The sequence below is a fragment of the Malurus melanocephalus genome, unplaced genomic scaffold (assembly GCF_030028575.1).
Source record: "Malurus melanocephalus ecotype Western Australia unplaced genomic scaffold, MMel_1.1 scaffold_593, whole genome shotgun sequence".
NCBI classification, from domain to species: domain Eukaryota; kingdom Metazoa; phylum Chordata; class Aves; order Passeriformes; family Maluridae; genus Malurus; species Malurus melanocephalus.
This window is the reverse complement of record NW_026623825.1, coordinates 145,056-165,525: the sequence shown is the minus strand read 5'-3', so window position 1 is coordinate 165,525 and position 20,470 is coordinate 145,056. Positions and strand designations below refer to the sequence as shown.

The following is a 20,470-nucleotide window of genomic DNA, read 5'->3' as shown; positions in this document are numbered from 1 at the left end:
GTTTGGCACATCAAAAAGGAGGAGGGAAGGAATGATTTGTCAGAAGGACAAACAATGAGCAGGAGCAGGAGCAAATTGGCCATTTGTGAGGAGTGTGGTGGATGTTTTTAAGCAGCTGTTGGCAAARCTGCCTTGATCCAGCCACCAAAGCCCCATTTCTTCAGCAAACACCTCGCTGTGCTGATAAAGAGCTCCCAGCTGGATTTTCTGGGGAAATGGAAGCGGTGGCAGCTTCTAGAACCCTTAAATAGACTCAAGAGCAGTGCTTGGCCTGGTTCCTAACCCGTGCCACTCTTCCTCCAGAAGCAAACTGGCTGCCCACCCACCAGCAGGGCTGGGGAGCCTTCTGTAAAGATTATTGACAATTATTTTAGGAGGTTCCTTAATCAGGAATGTAAACTCCTGGTCTCCTGTGAAAAGAAACTTGTTTGGATTAATCCAGCTAAACAAAACCTGCTCTGTGTGACAGCTGGACTGCAAGCATGGCTCAGCAGAGACAGAAAATTAATGTTTATTCACCCAATTTTCATGGAATCATGGAATGGTTTGGCATGAAGGGAYATTRGAAMTCACCCAGTTCCAACCCTKACAMCTTCCATCAGCCCAGRGTGCTCCAAGCCCCATCCAACCTGGCCTTGGACACTGCCAGGGATCCAGGGCCTCCCCACCCTCCCAGAGGAGGATTCCTTCCCAATATCTAATCTAAACCTACTCTCATATCCATTTTAAATTTAATTTACTCGAAGGGGGTTGTTAGGGTTATTTGACAGCATTTTTACAGCCCTGAGTCACAGCACACGTGGGCTCAGGGCTCAGTTTTACCAAGACCACAGACAGGAGCTCAGCTGACAGGTCCAGTATAATGGSCAGTGTCCAGTGAAGGAGTCTCAGAAAGATCCTGGAACTCTGGAATGCTGGTGGAGATGGCCTGTGGCATCTAGCTGGGTGTAATCAATCATGAGACACCCTTCCATCAGCACAGCAGCACACAGAGGCCATTGTGCTCTCATTATTACACAGTTCAGCTGAGTCTTTCAGAGCCTGGAAGTATCACAGAACATCTGACAGCTGATCAGACTCCACTCCTAATGAACTGGGGCATTCCCAAAGAGGAATTCTATTCTTTTCTTGACAGGAAATCTGATTTTTTTTTAATCAAAAAGCTTAATTACACAATGAGATACAGGCATGGGTTTCTCTGTTCCTTTATTGTAGTTGCACACTAATGTAACAGTGTAAAATCCAGCAGCTAAAGGGTTCTATACATCAGGGAAAGGGCCTGAATCCCAGGAAAACATAAAGCATTCCCTGGTACAGGTGGTGTCTCCACAGACAGTGATTTCAGTACGTTATGATCAGGCAGATAAAATACATTAAATACACAATGTCATAAAGCCCACAAAAACGAGATGCACACAGAAAAAAAAAAAAAAAAAGCCAAGATGTGCCAGGAAATACAAGTTAAAACATCCCAAATTCCAGTCCTCTAAAACCCTGTGAAAACCAAGGCAAACTCCATTTCTAGAGCTTCCAAAATAAAGGGAGACACTCCTGTAATTCCTGACAGAAAAGGCAGCACGAGAGCAGTCAGGAACACCTAAAGAGTGAAAGTTCTGGAATGCAGGAACAGGGATCAAACATTCAAACACCAAAGGGAGTTGTCCCAACTATGAAATCACCAAGGACAAGGTGAGAGCAGCATTTCAGAGAAATATTGAAAGGCAGCTGAAGTCAGGCCAGCACAGACACAGGTCTGTGCTCCAAACCTTCTGCTCCCTTTTCAGGGAGTTGTCCCAGAATTATTCCTGGAAAAGTTTTGAATTCCTAAGACTYGCTGCCCCAGGAATGCATAAAGTAATAAAGTGACTTTTATGCAAGGAAAATACAAATTTGTGCTTTAACCCTTTCATATTGTGCCACCCAAAAGGGCCCAAAGATTCCTCRTTAACTTAGCTGTGCAAAATCACAAAAATCAGCTCTAACCCAACACACAAATAATTTTTTCTACACAGAACTGAGAGAATAAGGCACAGGAATTCTATCCCATCTCCTGCTTTACACACATGTGCAGGCAYACAATTATTTTCCCGAAGATAACATTCACAAGGCCAACACAGGAATTGTAACAGAAAATCCAAAACTTAAAAAAAAACAAAAAAAAAACCCCATAAAACCCTTTTGAGCTCATTTCCAGATAAATTCCAACAATCTGCCCTTCAGCTGAGCTCCTGCCTGCCTTAAAGRGATGCTAAAACACTATATACAAATACAGGACTTCAGAAACAGAAAAAAAAAAAACGTAACAGAACCCCCCTGTAAAACTTCTTTTTGTAACACAGTAGAGTTACTTTGTCTCTACATTAACCCTGTTTACAGATATTTGAAGTGATCAGTGCTAAAATTGGAATTTATTCATTTTAAGTCAGGAAAAATAGATGTGGTTAATTCACTTGTCTCTAACAGAGCTTCCATGGCAATACTTGAACAAAGTAAATCTCTGTGAGAACTTGAAATAAATGCTATGAGAACTGTAAATGGATCACTGGGAAGGGAATTTCCCACATCCTTCTGATGGATGCAGGGTGGTGTGTTTAAAAGGGATTTACACAGCCAGGAGGAAAATCTGMTTGAGAGGAGCAAACCATGGAAAACTCAGGGGTGTGAGGCTGCTATAGAGTTACAGGGCAGCTGAAATTCAACAGTTACACCCTGGCARTTCCCTAAGGATAAAATCTGCATTTTGGATTGGTTGGGAAAGCTGGATTAATGGGTGATTCTTCCAAACTCAGTGGATCAGAGACATCCAAAAACTCAGCAACTGAAAAAACGGAGCAATTGCAAAAGCTTTTTAAAAGATCCATTCATATATGAGAAAGATATTAATGCACCTACAGCCCAGTGCTGCTGAGGCAGCTCTATTTTAAAATAAAAGGCAACACTGAGATGTTTTTGTATTACAGYTTTTTCTATTCATGAATAAAAAATATCTGAACCACTGCCATCTTTCTCCAGGGTCATCTTCAAAAAAGTGCCTGCAAAAACAGCACTGAACAAAAAGCTCCAACTTAATGGCCAATCATTATTATTATGTATTCAGGCAAAAAGTAAAATAATTCTTTACCTGTTGCCAGAACTGCAGATATTTCTTCCATTATTTTGGAATATAACATTCTCTAGAAAAAATCATCACTGGTGTGATTTTGTAGCAGAAGGTCTGTGTGATGATGGCAAAGACTGCTGAGTTCAACTGAGAACATGGAATCATAAATTCATGGAATGGTTTGGGTGGGAAGGGGCCTTAAAATTCATCCAGTCCCACCCTTGCCATGGCAGGGGTACCTTCTACTGTACAGGGTGCTCTTGAGATGGCACAACCAAGAGGGAAATGTTCCCCCAGGCAGGGAGGGCTTGGGAGAAGCTGTGAAACCAAAGAGCTCCCCTGCCACRCTGAACTCCCTACAGGAAAAATATCCTACATTGGGACACAAGGGGATTTTCTTCCTTTTACCCCACAGAGTCACTCCAAAGTTAAAGGGCCACATTTCAGGGGACAAAGGCACAACTGTTGAACCACAACAACAGCCTGAGGTAGAGCTAYTAAGGAAAGGCAGGATCTGGGCACTTCACTGGTTCAACAAGATGATCTCAAACCCTTAAAATCATCGGGGTCACACTAAAAAGTCTTAAGGTGCTTTGAAACTGAACGCTTGGACTTCAAAAAACAAAGTACCAATTGGAAAGGTCTGGATTTCGAGTTACTGAGTCAGGTCATGGCTTCACTTGTGCTGAGTTCCACCAGGAATCAGAATTAGAGGGAGGAGAAACTCCTCAAAAGCCTCCTCAAACACTCATGGAGGTCACCCATGGAGTTTACAGACAGAGCTGCTCCTCATCAGAAATCCAGTGCATGAATTTCATTTGGTAAACAGAGCAGAGCATGAGGAGCCAGGGAGAAAGGTGCTTGAGAGAAAATTGGGTTTGTAGAATGGGAGAGGTAGGTAATCCTTGGGGCAGCTGGACCATAACTCCTGGGAAAGGCTCAGAGCTGGCAGCTCACACTGCTGCTCTGCTTGGTCCACATGAATTCCAASCCCCACTGGACCATAAGGTGCTAGAAAAACAAACTGGTCCCCACTGGGCCTGAAACGGGGTACATCTTTTATGGGAAAAGGCATCTTAAGGCAAAACTTGGAAGAGAGCACTTGTCCTCTATGAGTTACTGAAATAAAACCTYTTTCTGAGTGCTGCATTTTATCCACACTCTCCTAGCACAGGTTTCAGAAACTGGTTTGGGTTTTTTTTCCCCCCTGATCCTTCTGGGAAGGGTCAGCTGGGCCTTGTCTAATCTTGCTTTCYTCTGATGTGATCAGTTTTCTGGGATCAATTGGACATTTTCACCTAATTTGCTGCTCTTTCCCATCATGAGATACTGGTGAATTCTCTTCTCCTGACACATTAGTAAYACAGGAAAGCAAAAGCTGCCAAAGCCAAAAGCTTCTACATTTGTTAAAAGGTTTTAGAAAAAGTCTTCTGGCTTGGTGTGGTGGTGTAGTTACAGTGGGCATTCTGTAGTACCCACATGAAACATGGAATGTGTAACGAATAGATGGAAAATTATCCTGAAAGTCATTTTGGTCCTTCCCCTCTTGTCATCCAAGGGAAAAGGAAGAAGGTAAAATGTCTCTGAGAGAAGCAAAGCTCCCTTCCAGATCTCCTCCCAGACATCAAACAATTCCCCAAAAGAACCTGGTCAGCATTAATACTTTTCATTTCTTCACACTCCCTCCTTCCTAATAATTTTCACCCAGGATTATTAATTCATGCAAGGCACTCAAAGAGCATTTGAAGAGACACAGAACAATTCAGAGAAGGGGCAGGGGAAGAGCTCTCCTGTCCTTATTTTGACAATTAGRGGAAAAATATTTCCTTATATTGATCCCTGCTTTAAGCAAGTCCATTTGTTAAGGGTTAATATTTACTTCTTAAAAAAAAGCAAAGCTAAAAAACCCCACAGCTCCTCCAGCGAAGGCAATGGGACACTGGCTGTGAAAAGGCAGGGATACCAAGGCTGCAGGCAAAGGGAAAACCATGCCATGGTTTGTGAGTGTGTGCAGCCTGGCCTGGAGCTGCTGGGCCAGCTAAGGGCTGACCTGCTCGGAGCGGAGCTCGGGGTCCAGCAGCTGGCGGGTGCGGAAGGACGAGCGCACCGTGCGGTTCATCAGCGGCTGCAGAGGACGGAAATTGTCCACCATCCTCTTCTCCTCCTCGCCATCTGATGTGAACAGCAGCATCCGAAAGGCYTCCAGCTGCCAATCACAAACAGCATCCAGTCACTTCACAATTCCCCACTTACTGAATTCATGGCAAAAAACAGTMATCTAATCTTAGAGGAGAAAATCAAATCAAAGATAGCGCTACATTTGCATTCTGAGGAGTTTTAGCACAAACACGTTTAACAGAAACACCTTGGTCACCTGATGGTAAAGATTATCCCATCACCCACACCAGAATGAAAGAATTATCAGTCATCTGCCATCCTTAGGGAAATTAAATCCCAAACGTGGCACAGCTGAAAGAGTTATTTCCATTCAAATATTTCATCCAACCTTCATGTACACCTTCCCTGGCACCCAGAAATGGGGGAAAGCCAACAGTCCCCAGAGTTGTTCTCTCAGTGGGTTAGCACTGGGATTAAAAGAAAGTACAGCAGATCAGTTTTTAATGCTMACAAGGCCATTCCAATGGCAAGTCACTGTTATGCCATCAAGGAATGAGAGTAAACAGCCAAGAAAGAGAGAAAAATGAGAAAAACTTCAATTTAAAAGAAGAATGCCACACTATGCCTGCAGTTCTCTGTTAACAATTTCAATTTCACAAAAATCTTCCCTTTTTCCCTTCCCTCCACAAAAAAGGCTGCATCAGGCTAAGGCAAAATTATGCAGTATTCCAGTAAGYTCCTAAAACTCCCCAAGTTTTCAAGGGGCAGCTTCCAGAACTGTGCATCACAGATCAAAATAAAACTCTTGAGAATGGTTGGAAAAGTTGAATAAAACTGGAAAAACATCTTGTAGAGGTCTTAGGTCTTTCAGTGTTAGTGACCATTAATGCCAGGGTTCCTCCCTAAACTGTGGGTTGAAGCAATCACTGATCTCTGTGTTTGAACAGAGAATTGTGTTTTCACTGAGAACTGCTGGTAAAGYGGTTCTGTGCATCTCCCTCTCTGTGGCAGCAAAGGAAAATTGAGATTTACCTGATCCTCATCCACCTCGATTGGCTTTTTCTTAATGATCCACGTGACAGATTCAGTGAGGGGGGGAGTGGTCAAGGAGCCGGCGTAGGTCCAGTAATCTGGGCAGGAAGGGATCAAACAGGAGGGATCAAAGACATCAAACTCGATCACAGTGTCCTAAACAGCAGAAAAAAAAACATTTTTCAGAATAGTGTTTTGAGAAAATAACAACAGAAAATTAAAAAGGATCTTGACAATGAGATTAAAAACTGTGTTACGTGTGTGGATAGGAAATRAGGTGGTATGAATAATAATAATGTCATAATTTTAAATCCATCAAACTCATATAAAATTGGGTTTGAGGTGTAAGGGGCAGCTGCTGAGCAGACAAAATTTAAATATTTCTGCTGTCCCCCAAGTCATCAGGAATTCAGTGCAGGAGAAACAAGGAGTGAGAAGGGATCAATGGCCTAAGGCTTTAGGAGCTGGATGCAACCAGGAAAAAGGGAATAAGTGGTGGAATAAGTTCAGGTAGCTGTGCCAGATCCTTAAAAGACTGCAAACAAAAAGTGTTTTACTTTTCAACAYGTGATTTCAGGCAGCAGGAAGACAACTGAAGTTTTATTTAAAAGGTATCAAATATTCCTGACTCTAGAATGTTCAATCCCACAAGTGGGAACAGCACACAGGAGCTCCAGAGCCCATGATTTCCCACACAGACATTGCTCCTGGGGGATTTTCAGGATATACTGGCAGATCATGGTTTAGTTTCTTCTAAATTCACATGCACTAAATTATTATATTGTCATAACAGATGTATATTCAGATTTTTGAGTCCTTCTGGCACTGGACTAAGGTGTTTGGTGTTTATCTGACAGAACTGTCGCTGCTCTGACACAATTATTTGTTTTGTTTGGATTTTAAAAGCTGCTTCCTGTGAGAAATGGAGCACAGCGACTTCAGCTGGATGTGATTGGAGTTGAAAAGGTCGCTGTGTKTTTTTGTGTGTACTTTCAAAAGGGAACAGGCCACGGGGAGGAGGAGGAGCTGCTTCTGAGCGCTGTCAGARACCCAAGCACGCCCTCTCCTGACAGCAGTCTGCCAGGAAAGATCCCATTCCCCAGCAGAAAATTCACTGTTTATAAAAAAAAGCAAATAATCTCCTCCTCAAAGAGCAGCCAAAAATCAAAAAGCCTAAATTCCACAGTAAATAAACCCCCACGTCAAGTATACATTTGTAAGGGGATACAATTTCAAGAGCAGCATTTTTTCAAGAAGCTGGGAAAGCTTCAAGCATCCAATTCCYCCTGAAAAATCAGCTTCCCTCCCACTTCCACTGTAGCCAACAAGGTGTCAATCAGCCCCCACCCTAAATTTTACGGAAAAAAAGCTTTTCTCAGTGTTTTGTTGGTGTCCAAATGTTCTTTCTGTTGGGTGACAATGGGTGGGACAGCTGAAAACACTGACCTTGTGTCTGACTGCWGGCAGGGCATCCACCAGGGTCTGCAGCCCTTCGTGCCGCGCTCCCAGCTGCAGGGACATGGAGGGGTTGGAGAATCAATAAGGTGATCAATAACCAATCAATTCTACTTATCCACCTCAGAGCTTTTTTATAACAACAATCACAGAATACTTCAGATTGGAAAGGGGCTCTGGAGATGATCCAGCCCAAGGCAGGGGCACATGGAGAGTGGACACACCCAGGTGGGGTTGGAATGTCTCCAGAGGGGGAGATTTCCTGCTCTCCTTGAGCAGCTGTTCCTGGGCTCTGCCACCCTCACCATAAAGTTCTTCATATTGAGGTGAAACTTTTTTTAATTTCTGGCCATTGCTGCTCATCCTGGCACTGGCACCACTGAGCAGAGCCTGGCACCATCTTCTGGCACCCCTTGGAGATATTTGGTTGGATTGACAGGATCCCCTCCCAGAGTTCCCTTAATTGCCCTAACTTGGCTTTAACAGAATGCAAACAGAAAGGCCTCTTCACAGCTGATCACACACACTGAAATTACCTTCAAGAACACTCCAATAACAGCCAGGCCATTCCCTTCCATCACAGCTTCCTCAAAACTCGGGTACTCCACAGCATTCCAGTGCACCAAATGCAGCTGAAACAGGAATGAGGGAGAAATCAAGCCCTGCACAGAGCACAGACATCACACCTGACTTGTGATCTTGGTTCCAGTTGGTCCTTGGCAGTGTGGGACACTGCAGGGAGCTCCTCAGAAACCACACACCACAAAAATCAGGAACAAAGTGTTGTTGGTAAATAATGGTCCTTCCTTTCCTTTTCATTTTCTTGGCCTTGAACAATAGCTAAAGACACATGCACTGCATTTCCCATACACAAAAGGGATTTAGTCTGTGGGACTAAATGCTGATCTAAGGTACAAAGCTCAGTATTCCTGGAGCTAAAGGGCTCTTCCATCTCTTCCCAGGAAGAGCAGAGCACACTGTCCTCCTGCACATAAAAATCTTCCTCTGCMCTGCTGACAGTCAATACATTGAAGAGTTTTGTGTGGTGAATTAATACCCCAGCCCAAAAACTCAGTCACAGTCTCCTGTTAAATGAGGATCTTGCCAAGCTGGCAGCATCACTATGAACACATCAACAGGAGATAAACGTCTCCTTAAAAATAACCCATYATCACTTCACAAATTCTCCTCCTTTGGCAAAGAACTGTGTTCAAAGCTGTCACACTTTGACATTTTCCCCCACTGACTCCATCATTTTCATTGACGTTTTCTTCCTTAGTAGGTACTTAAGCATCAAAGTTTTGCTATTTTAGTAACTGCTAAASAGTTGCAAACAGAAAGTAAATGAAGGGTTTTTAAAGTACTTAGTGTATGCTTTGTTTCTCTGAAACATTCAGTAACAATAAACAAAGTGATTTTTAACTTTCAGTAATGGGCCAATGCCCAATTTCAGGCAGCTCTTCTCCAGAAAACAGTGAATTTTTATAGAACAAAACAGCAGATGAGCTGTAGCACCCAATATGTCTGATCCTTAAAAGTAAACAGCAATTCCTCAATTTGGGAGTTTTCAGACACATCTAAGCCAAGTTTTTGCATTTTTTGGGATTTCATCTCATACCTCTGCTGGGTAAAATTTGCTGTCCACTGTGTGCTCTGAGCCCCAGTCGTTGATAGCTCCCCAGTGGAAGTGGAACTGCTTCAGCCTGTACTGGTTTTCCAAGGGGCCTCCAACGATGACTGAAAAACAAAACAAGACACACGTTAATAAACATGATCTAGAATTGGCCAGGAAAAGAAATTCTTGAAAAAATTTGCCCAGGAAAAAAAAAATCAGGTAGAAAAACTCTTTTCACTGTGACAGAGTCTTATTGCTTGGCTACTTTCACAYTTTGCTGTGACAAAATTATTCAAGCAGACACATTCCTGGTTTTCCATGCATCAAATTGGAGATGAGCAATAATCTCCTCATCCATCTCCCCTCAAGGGAATGTTTTTCCAGTTGACATCAAKTTTGGCACAGTCACAGTGATGACATTTCACATTCTCACTCCTCTGTCAGAGCAGGAGTGTGAGGGCTGCCTGACCAGGTGACACAGCAGTGACACATCTATTAAAGGTATTAAATGACATCCCTATAAGCCTCAGGATCTGTGAAAAATATTGACATTTCTTATTACAAGATTTCAAAAAGCAAATTTTGCCACCCACCCAAAAAATCAGTATATTGAGTCAAATATTCAACTCTCCTCCAGGTAACAAAAATCCAAACATCTTATTCTGCTTCAACACAGCCTTCAGACTGCACARCAAAAGGTCAAGGATTTGCTGCACAGACAGAAATATGGATTMTTGCACCTACAAAGTGTTGATGAARTATTTAAACATCCAGTCTGCCTCTGGGTGAGTTTCTGAAAGCTTTAATGCCTTTTCCATCAATGACTAAAGGCAAACCTTCAGTCACAGCTCTCCTGATTTCAGAAGGCCTCTCATCCTTTTGCAAACACACGAATGAAAGAGTCCATGCCCAGCTTTCTGCTTCCACTCATTCCCTCCTAACKGGACCAAAAACATCCTGCAAAGTCATCTTGCTAATTATTATATCAGAGCATCTGCTGAATGAGAAACCCTAATTACTTCCCAAGGGCTAATAACACTTATGGAATCAGAGCATCATTTAGGTTGGAAAAGAGYTTTAAGATCCTCGAGTCCAACTGTTCATCCAGTACTAAACCATCAGCATCTGCTCATTTTTACTCAACTGTAGGACAGGGGAAGCTTTACAGCAAACCATGGCATAAAGCACCTAATCCCAACACTGCTTTTGGAAATAAGTTAATCACTTTCATGCTAAGGAGAAAACAATGAGAGGAATTAAGAGATTTTCTTGTATTATTTTTTTTTTCCTGAAAGGCAGCCAGCAGGTTTGAAATTGTAACCAGACAGGCCTGGCTGTGAGAAAGGAGTAAGTTAAAACAAGCTGTGCAAAGTGACACTGAATTYATTTCATGGCCTAGTGTTGAGCTCTGGGCATGAATGCAATACTGACCAGCACTGGAAAATCATGATGCCCCTTCCCTGGAAGTGYTCAAAACAAGGTTGGATGGAGCTTGGAGCAACTTGGGATAGTGGAAKGTGTCCCTGCCTGTGGCAGAGGGTGGAATGGGGTGAGCTTTAAGGTCCTTTTCCTCTCAAACCCTCGTGGGATTCTGTGATGGAGAAAGAACGGGATGAAGATGTGGTTCAYATGGCCAAGCCTTCTGGAACTGAAGTTTCTGTGCTCTAACACGATTCATTCCTGATTATTTGATGATGCAAACCCACAAGTGACTGTAACTATATATTTTAATAACCACATCCACTTAAATATTTGCCTCACAAGTAACTTTTAAACACAAATACATAAACGTAGAGACTCAGGTTCCCCTAGTGGACACCAGAGAGTGACAGGAGACAAACAGTAACTCACAGTCCCTTTACAAGCATTTCCTCTCAAATGACAATCTGGCAAATTTCAAAACAAAATAGAAATATGAAGGGCTCTAACAACAGCCAGGGGAAAGAATCACTGCACTGTTTATGGCAGCCCTGGCTCTGTTTCAGCCCCGTTTCTGATGGCACCACACACAGACAGACCACGTGCTGTACATACCTTCCCTTCACCCTCTTCTTCCTCCTCCTGCTCTACCTTCAGCTTTAGCCCAAGTCTTGCTTTGCCCCATCTCAGGATTCAGGCATTTTTGTCTATCCTGGGTGTCTTTCTCATCTTCTGTTTCAACTGTGCTGCTTTTGTTTGTTCCCAAGCTTTCTTCTCTGGGTTTCTATGATTGTTAGACAGAAGCTGGCAGGGAGAAAAASCAGAAAGAGCAAGAGTAAAGAGAGAAAGGCAGAGGAGAGGGGCAGGCACCTGAAAACTGAGGGGTTATAGAGCGACACCTCACTGTCTGTTGTTTCTCTGTCATTTTGGAGCCCTGTCAGGGATTATTTGATGCCATCCTGCCCCTTCATGGACTTCAATTCACTTGAGGATGATGAAAAGGCAGCAAGAATGTTCACAGGGAAATATTTACCTCAAGGGAAGTCTTACAGATAAAGCAGGAAGATCTTTCAGAGGTGAGAACCTGAGTTCTGATGCTTCCAGGCTACACTGCCCCTGTGCAGCTGAATATTGCACATTTCTGAATCCCCTACAGGCAATTCTCCTCTGTTACGTCAATTCTTGAGAAAAAACCAACAACTTTGTTATCCACTATAAACTTTTCATATCCTCGACAGACAGCAGTGTGTGGCTTAAAGCAAGAGGTTGTTAAATTAGAAGCAAAGCCAATCTAAAGTTAGTAAATTAAAATTAGTGATCAGGCAACAAGTGATGTCTCCCCACTAACTCTACTTCTGAAAAAATCCCAGCAGTTTGTGCTGTAGAAACAGAAGGGCTTCATCATGATCTCAGTGCTCAAATGAGCAAGGGCAAGGATATTCCCTCTTGGAAATGGATATTCTGAGTGAACAGCTAGAAACAAGAAAAATAAAACAAGCCCCAAACACCACAAAAGCTCCCTGCATTTCACCGCTACCATTTTTGCTGCACTGATCTTTCCAAACATCAGCCAAAATATTGTTATTGTGAAGACAAAGTGTTTATCTGTGTGCAGGAGGCTTCCCCAGGGCATTGCTAAATCCCCCAGGAAGTTGTAGGATCTCTCATGGTGAGCAGCCACAAATGACTCCAATCCAACAGGTTCACACTTGCTCAGGGTCCCTCATTTTCTCCCTACAGGACAAGCTGGGCAATCATGTGCTTCACAACACCCCTGACCAATCTACTACCAGCTCACCTGCTCTTGTGAAATATCTTTATATTCTGCAATATCCTTTGGTAAAGGCAGCTTTTAGCAGGAACAACAGACAGAAAATCTGGGATTTGGGAGAGACATCTTGATTTTAAGTCAATTTTTTTCATCTACTGAGCATTTAAAAAGGTTGAGCTGTTCAGGTCAGAGGCTTGTTCGCATGAACTTGCTGGAATGCGTGACTGGATTTTCCACACACTCCTGCTTCCCCTAAAACAACAGGGACACACACACCTGCTCCCTAGGGCAGACCTCGGTGTTATTTCATTCCCTAAAAACCACACGGAGATAAGCATGTGTGCTTTCCTACTGCAAATCATTTGGCTGCTGATTATTTCAAGAGCATTAAATATCTCTATTAGCACCACAAAAGGTAAGTGGCAGATTACTTCAATAAAGGGCAATGATGGAATCACATTTCAAATTGAGTAGATACACACATAAATGACTGAAGATTGACTCATGTGGACAAAGCTGGGGTATTACAAAACCTAAAAGAGCATTGAGGTTTGTGCAATGAGTTTCAACATATAGCAGGGGATTTGTGCACAATGCCCATGGTAATAAAAACATTGTAAATGCAAAGCCTGTATAGAATTTCTTCATTATGATTCCCACCAATGTAAATCCACATGTAGCTCCAGCATTTTTTTACTGTACAYTCATTTCCAACATGAGGTCTTACATCACACAAGTATTTCTCCTAAAAGCACTAATGAGACATTAAACAGATTTTGATTTCTGAGATTTGCTTACTTGATCTATCAGTAGAATCATCAAACTCCACCAGGAAGGAGTACCCATTGTTCCAGATGTGAAGACAAGTGGTTGGGTCATAGCTGATTTTCAGAGGCTTCAGGAAGGGATCATAAACACTGTCCCTCCACTGGATGTTGATGGGAGACTGCCGGGTGCCTCCGGGAATTGTCAGCGGGCTCTGCCACAGCGGATGCACTGGAAGAGGAGGAGGAGAGTCAGGATACAGAACTTTCTGGCAARGGATGGTGCCGTGTCACCAAAGGCTAATTCGAGTCAGCTGGTGCCCAGGAAAGTGAAAGAAAAACAAAAAATTCCAGTTGCATGACTCAAAGCCACACAGGGAAGCACTGTTATTTTACTTAGAACCATGTCGGTACCTTTCTRCCTTGGCAAAATGCTCTGCAAAGAAACTGTCCCCTTATTTCCAGAAAAAGAGAATGTTTTYCTATTATTGCCAGACTTTAAGGCAGCTTTGTTTTGCAGCTTTCCTTACACACCAGTACCATCAGCTGAGCTGGGAGTGCTCCAGATAGAGGAAAATTCCCTCTGGGAAGCAAAACATTCTCCCCACAGGGGAGGGTGCAGAGCTCCTGCAGCAACCACAGCAACCCTGACCAAAACTGCTCCYGCAGACGGCTCCTGCTGATCCCACACCCAAACCYAGCAATTCTGGGGGCATTCTGGGCMYCTCAAACTGGCACAAGCAGGGGAGGTACACGAATGGTTTCCACAGGACTTGATTCTGCTTAAAACCAGAACTGACAGCTGTGGGGACCTGTTCACCTGCTGAACCACACTCAKGTTTTTGTGCCCTGTCCATCTGCTGAACCCCAAATTGTGATGATCCAAGCATCACCTTACAGGCTGCTCCACTAGATACGACTGCTCTTTTTCACAACGAAGAATTAATAATAAACTAAACCTCCAAACCATTCACATGAAGGGTGGCCGAACAACTTTCCCCCTGCTTCCCCTCAGCGAGGAGCAAACTTTACGGAACTCCGTGAGGTCAACTCAGGCAAAAGCGGCACAAAGCATTCCCGACAGCCAAAACCMTGTCACTTCCTGATATTCCAGCCGAGGACAAAGCCAGGCAGAGCTCGGCGTCCCTGCGGTTCCTGCACAAAGTTTGGCAGTGCAGGGGGCTGGAGGCGATGGCGGGGCAGGGACGGGGCAGGGCGGGGAAAGCCGGGCTGAGGGGCTGAGGGAGAGCGGCACTCACGGGCGTCTCGCAGGCGGTAAGAACAGCAGGCACCGAGGCTGCAGCGGCGGCTGCCCGGCCGGGAGGAGCAGGACGAGGAGGCTGCGGCCGCCCAAGCGCGGCGGAGCAGCGGCAGCATCGCGGCGGAGATCGGGGGGGAACCGCCGCCCAACCCAACCCAACCCAACCCAGCCCGGCCCGGCCCGGCCCGGCGCGGCCCCTTCCGGCACGGCCCCCTCGCCATGGCCCCGGGGCGGGCCGGGACTGCCCTCACAGCTCTTTATCCTGGCTTCCCAACTCCTCATCCTGCCCTCCCGACTCCTTATCCTGCCCTCTCTGCTCTTTATCCTGGCTTCCCAATTCCTCATCCTGCCCTCCCGACTTCTCATCCTGCCCTCCCTGCTCCTCATCCTGCCCGTCATCCTGCCCTCTCAGCTCCTTATCCGGCCCTTCATCCTGCCCTCACGGCCCTTCATCCTGCTCTTCATCCTGCCCCTCATCCTACCCTCTCAGCTCCTTATCCTGCCCTCCTGGCCCTTCATCCTGCCCTCCCGGATCCTCGTGCTGCCCCTCATCCTGCCCTCTCGGCTCCTCATCCAGCTCCTCATCCTGCCCTCCTGGCCCTTCATCCTGCCCTCCCGGCTCTTCATCCTGCCCCTCATCCTACCCTCTCAGCTCCTCATCCTGCCCTCCTGGCCCTTCATCCTGCCCTCCCGGCTCCTCATCCTGCCCCTCATCCTGCCCTCTCGGCTCCTCATCCAGCTCCTCATCCTGCACCTCATCCAGCTCCTCATCCTGCCATCCCGGCTCTTTATCCTGGCTTCCCAATTCCTCATTCTGCCCTCCCGGCTCCTCATCCTGCCCTCTCGGCTCCTCAACCTGCCCTCCCGACTTCTCATCCTGCCCTCACAACTCCTCATCCTGCTCCTCATCCTGCCCTCCCGCCTCCTCATCCTGCCCTCCCAACTCTTCATCCTGCCCCAGCCACCGAGCAGCAGCAGCAGCTCCCTCAGCGTGTGCCCTCACCATTTCCCGTGCTCAAGGTGGTCGCTGTGGCCCCTCACACCAAGCGCGGCCCTCGCACCAAAAGAATTCCTTCGCAGTGAGTACATCTATTCAAAACAGCATCCCCTCACGCCAAAAWGGTATTTATCCCCTCACACCAAGGTGTTTCTCCTCATACAAGGTGTCTTCCCTCGCGTCAATGGTGTTTATTCCTTCACACCAAAAGTGATTCCTTCGGGTTGAGCGCACAAAATGAGCATCGCCTCACCCCAAAAAGTGYCCCCTCACACCAAAATTGACCCCTTTGCACTATAAATGTGTCCTCTCACACAAAAAATCTGTTCACTTACACCAAAACCCTGTTCACTCACACCAAGCCATTTCCCCTAACATCAAAAGTGATTCCTTTGCACCAAAAAAGCACAGTCAAGGGTGACTCTGGCACAGCAGGGTCCTTGGTCCAAACCAGATATGGAAAAGTTCAGAAAAGTTAACATTATATTAATTTTTCTTGGCTGTCCTAAAGGCAGGAGGCCAAAACAGTCCCACCTTGGATGGTAAAAGGATCAGCTCAAGGAGTGTTCACCTGCCACTGCCTGAGACAGTAAAACCTCAAGGAAATTGGTGAAAACCTTGGTCACTCCTCCTGCTCCTGCTGCCAATAAGGAACAAATAGTGAAAAATAAAATTAAAAAAAAAAAGAAGGAAAGTCTGTAGAAAACTGAAAGCATTAGTGAAAGCACARTGATAGGTAAATATTCTGATTTCTGCCAGCTCTCTTGGGCAGTCAGGAGCAGAACAGCACCCTCARCCCCTGGTATTCATCTTAGATTGTATTTCTTAAAATCATTTTGTAAATCTGCATTTATCTTTCGGCGATTTTTTTGTCTTGTTAGGATGAGTACTTTTGAATTTTCCTGAGGAACCTGACATAGCCTTGAGAATGTTTTACTGAAACAGAGTCAGGACCAGTGACTCAACTAGAGCCTGCAAAGAAGTGTTTGCTCTGTTTTACCAACATTGTGTAAGAAGTTTCCATTGCACTCACAGTATAAYATGTTTAAAGTACTCCTGAGTTGAGTAAGAGCAGGTTGAAATCTGGCAAACAATTTGCTTTGAGTGGCTACACAATCACAGACAGATCATCAGGAGATCCAGGTGAAAATATGGGATTTAACCTTTGGAAAGAAAAAGACCTGTTGAATCAAGAGCTTTGAATTGTTTACTCAGGGACTTTCAAATGAGAGAAACCAAGGCAGAGAGTGTGGTGGGGAGAGCTGAGAAATACCACCCAGAGGAAGGAAATCAGGCCCTGTTTGCCATAGCAACACATTCTGAATAAGAAAATAAAATATACATACTGTTGAAACCCAGTAAAGAACCATTTTAAACTTTAAAGGGCCATGCTCCACTTCAGCCACTGGAATTGAATATTGCAGAGGAAATCCAAGATAGGTTGGTTTCCTTGAAGCTTTTTTTTCTGTCTGAATCAAGATTTTGGAGGATAACAGCTCTGGTTGGCTCCGGTCCATCGTGACAAGGTGCTGAAAGTTCTGCTGAATTGATGTCAGATGGGGCCTGTGATTTAGGCCGGTTTATTGATAAACAGCCCAGTGCTTTTTATCAAGCAGATGTAGCTGACAGGGTGCTCCCAGCTCRACAGGGGAGCAGCAGCAGATTGGGAAATGCTGAGCTCTTCTCTGCCTCCACAATATTTGGCTGTGATAGGAGCTCGGCTGAGGAGGCAGTGGCTGAGCCCAGATAAGGGGAGGTAATTCCAGCTGGCAAGGTAAAGCAAACAGAGGCTTTATCTACTTCTGTGTAAAAACATTTGCTAGAATTATGCATGCAGGCTTAGGAACTCAGYGCAGAAAGGGCTTGGAAGAGATCTCATGGACAATTTGGGGAGGCACTGCAGTTGTGTGTGCAGGCCTGGAGATGGCACACCTGGATTGTGTGGCACTGCTGGGCTTGAAAGAAGGGAAAAAAGAAAACAAAAACTTGAAGGATTCTGCTTTTCTTGTAACTACYTCTAAAAGGACAAGAAAGGAAAAAGCCATTCAGCTCTGCTCTGGTAATAGTTACTAGGGGGGAGTATGTACTCCATAGGCTTAAAATCCCCATGAAGAGCATTTCCAGCAATTCTTGTAATAAATTAATGTGTGAAACCTCCACATGTTGTCGCAAGATACCACAGAGCTCGGCACAGACACCTCTTGGTTCTCCACATCACTGGGAATTTTGACATCCATGCCACAATTCTCACCAATGTTTTTACAGTTCTTTCCCAATGAAGTTCAGGAAAAGACTTTTGTCCTTGCAGAGTCACAGGGGGAAACCAAAAAGCTCTTGAAATTGTCAGCCTTTGAGTTGTTAAACCCTTGTCTGAGTAACTGTGGAGTGACCCTCAGYCTGCCTCACTCAGAGCTCCTGTCTACTCCCTGCCTGCCAAAACCAGCGTTTCCAAAGATAGGCTTKTCYTGAATCAGTTTGTTTTGGYATTTCCTGCAGGAATRGCACARARRARAGGAAGRTTTAAGGAATAAATAGTATCTGCCTTAAATTAAAAGGAGGCATGTGAGTAAAAATGGATACCAGTTGTAGTTAAGTTAATCAGCAGTGCTCCTTGGATGGAACAACCTGGGCTGATCTCTTCTTACCCTGGGTAACCATAAAATAATTCCTTTCTCCATCCCATGTGGAATCTAGAGTTCAGCTCTCCTCCAGTTTAACTTCTCACTCCACCGAACAATTTCAGATCCTTTTCCCAGGGTGACACCTCCTCTGATAAAACAGAAGTGGAGCATTTCACTCCAACACACTCTGGTGCAGAAGTTTCTAATTCTGTAGGCCATAAATTTTGGTGGGGTATTGGCACTGAGCAAGCAAAAACATTGGGATWGCATGGAGGGATTCTGTGCTGCTGTTCCATGGGTTTCATTACTTTTTAACAACTTTGATTGTAGCTTCCAAGCTGGAAGTTGTTGGACTCGCCACAAATATTCCCTTGCAATCTTGGTTATTGTCTTCAGATATAAAAATAATGAATAAAAATACAGACTAATGACAGAGCTTTTAACCACAATTGCAGTGGATTTTCTGGATTTCCTCTCAGAAGCAGAAATTCCTGCCAGTGCTCACCATGAGCAGTTGGTGGGAGCCCAGCTTTGCTCTTTCTGGCACAGGGTTGGGGCTGAGYTCTTCAATCTCTCCTGAATTACAAAAGTTTGCTGATAAAATGGAGGAAAAGGAGTGATTTAGTGGTGCCTGGGAATAAATTCTCTCATGTGCACCCACCCGTCTGTGGGGTGGGTATACACACAGCTGAACAGGCTAATTAACACATCTAATTAATATGAATTCACTARGAAAGCTACTATTACAGACACCTAATTAATACTAATTTGCTAGAAAGGCTATTATTTTCTGAAGTTGAATCATTGTTTTTCTAAATCTTAACAGTAGTACTTTTCTTTGAAGAACAAGGTCTTTTTCCTTATTTTGAGGGGGAAAATGAACTTTCTGAGAGTGCCTGTAGAGGAGAAACTGGGAGTTAATGAATATTTCTTGGAGTTTCAATATAAAAAGCCTTGTGCTCATCTCCRCTCTGCCTTGGTTTATATCACAAAATTATCAGTTTTTCATAACTAAATAAATACAAAATTTAGCATTTGGTAATTTAAATAGAAGGAAATCACACCTCTCTATTCATGGAGGAACCTGCCTCTGTTCTTTGGGAAAAGTTATTACACTGAATAAATTTACAGGGGAGAAAATGGGAAACAAAAGGTTTTTCTAGCCACAAAAAAATACTCTTTACAGTTCTCCAGCTGACATTATCTGCCCAGCAGTGAGTAGACACAATCTCTGGCTGCCCCCATCTTATCTATAAGTAACTTAATCAGTATTTTAAATAACTAAATCTTTAACATCTTCCAGGAGTATCTTGCACCTCAAAGTGATTTATTGTAGGGCTGTACAGCACATTTGGAGGGGTTTGTGGCTTGTACCAGGCCTCATTTTCCAAATCAAACATTGCAGTGGCTATGAAATTCCGAGTCAGAATCAATTTGTGCTAAATGTGTTTTGGATTATGTTCATAAATCCAGTTTTCACTGAAAGCAGTCAAGCCTCACAAGTAATGATTGCGTTTTGTTACAGGTTGGAGTCACAACCAACCCAGTGCCACTGACACAGCAGAAATAAAGAACAAGGTTTGAACCCTGCAATTCCAAGAGGTATTTTCATTTCTTTCATTCTATTCACTGTTTTTCTTCAACCTTTCAGCCACATTCTCCAACTCCCCTTTTTAATTCGCTAATAAATAAGAACAACACTCAACCACACCAGCTGCCTTCCCACCTCAGCATTTCCTTTGGCTTTTATCCCATTTTTTACCTATTTGGATGAAATGARATAACTTACAGGCAGCATTCCTGTTTTTTGTCCGGGAGCAGGCAGCCAAGCTGCAGGGCCGTGCTGGCACAGTCACCAGGCCCCGGAGGGTTTTCAGCTGCTTGGAGAGACGCACCAGAGCTTTTACCTTCACCCCATTCATCGCTGGTGGGCACTCCAAACCTTCACTGCCTCCCTCAGAGGAGCCTTCCACAGCCTAGCAACCCATCAACAAAACACAGAATATAAAACCCTGTGCACACAGAGCTCCAAGACACCTGAGGGGTCGCCRGGCTAATTTAGAAATAATTCTGAGAGCACCCTTTGCTGGTTAAAAGGTGGAGCCAACCCAGGAGTTAATTTTCAACTTGCCCCTGCACTATCTTCTTCATTGGCTCTCCATTCTCTCTGAGGGGCTGGCTGGTTGATGATTATTTCACACGTGCTTTCCAAGTTTTTTTTTTCCCCCCTCATCTGGCTCCAAGAACAGTGATGGGTTGCAGAAAACTCCTCTTTGGTATGCAAGGAGAATGTTCTTATCATTCCTTCGTGCATAAA

General features: G+C 44.4%; 1 protein-coding gene across 2 annotated transcripts; it reads right to left on the bottom strand.

Annotated features, from left to right (window-relative positions):
• Window positions 1-4,305: 4,305 nt before the first annotated feature.
• Window positions 4,306-20,232, bottom strand: CA5A (carbonic anhydrase 5A). Of its 2 annotated transcripts, none has more exons than XM_057382937.1 (7): window positions 19,943-20,232; window positions 13,309-13,506; window positions 9,324-9,442; window positions 8,242-8,337; window positions 7,697-7,759; window positions 6,251-6,406; window positions 4,306-5,306 (listed from the first exon to the last, which is right to left on the bottom strand). In XM_057382937.1, exons 1-7 carry the CDS (start codon window positions 20,073-20,075, stop codon window positions 5,139-5,141), a joined length of 933 nt encoding a protein of 310 aa, XP_057238920.1. In that variant the 5' UTR covers window positions 20,076-20,232; the 3' UTR covers window positions 4,306-5,138. The 2 variants fall into 2 exon arrangements, with proteins under 2 accessions (XP_057238920.1, XP_057238921.1); XM_057382938.1 differs by lacking the exon at window positions 19,943-20,232 and adding an exon at window positions 14,534-14,687.
• Between the last annotated feature and the right edge of the window lie 238 nt (window positions 20,233-20,470).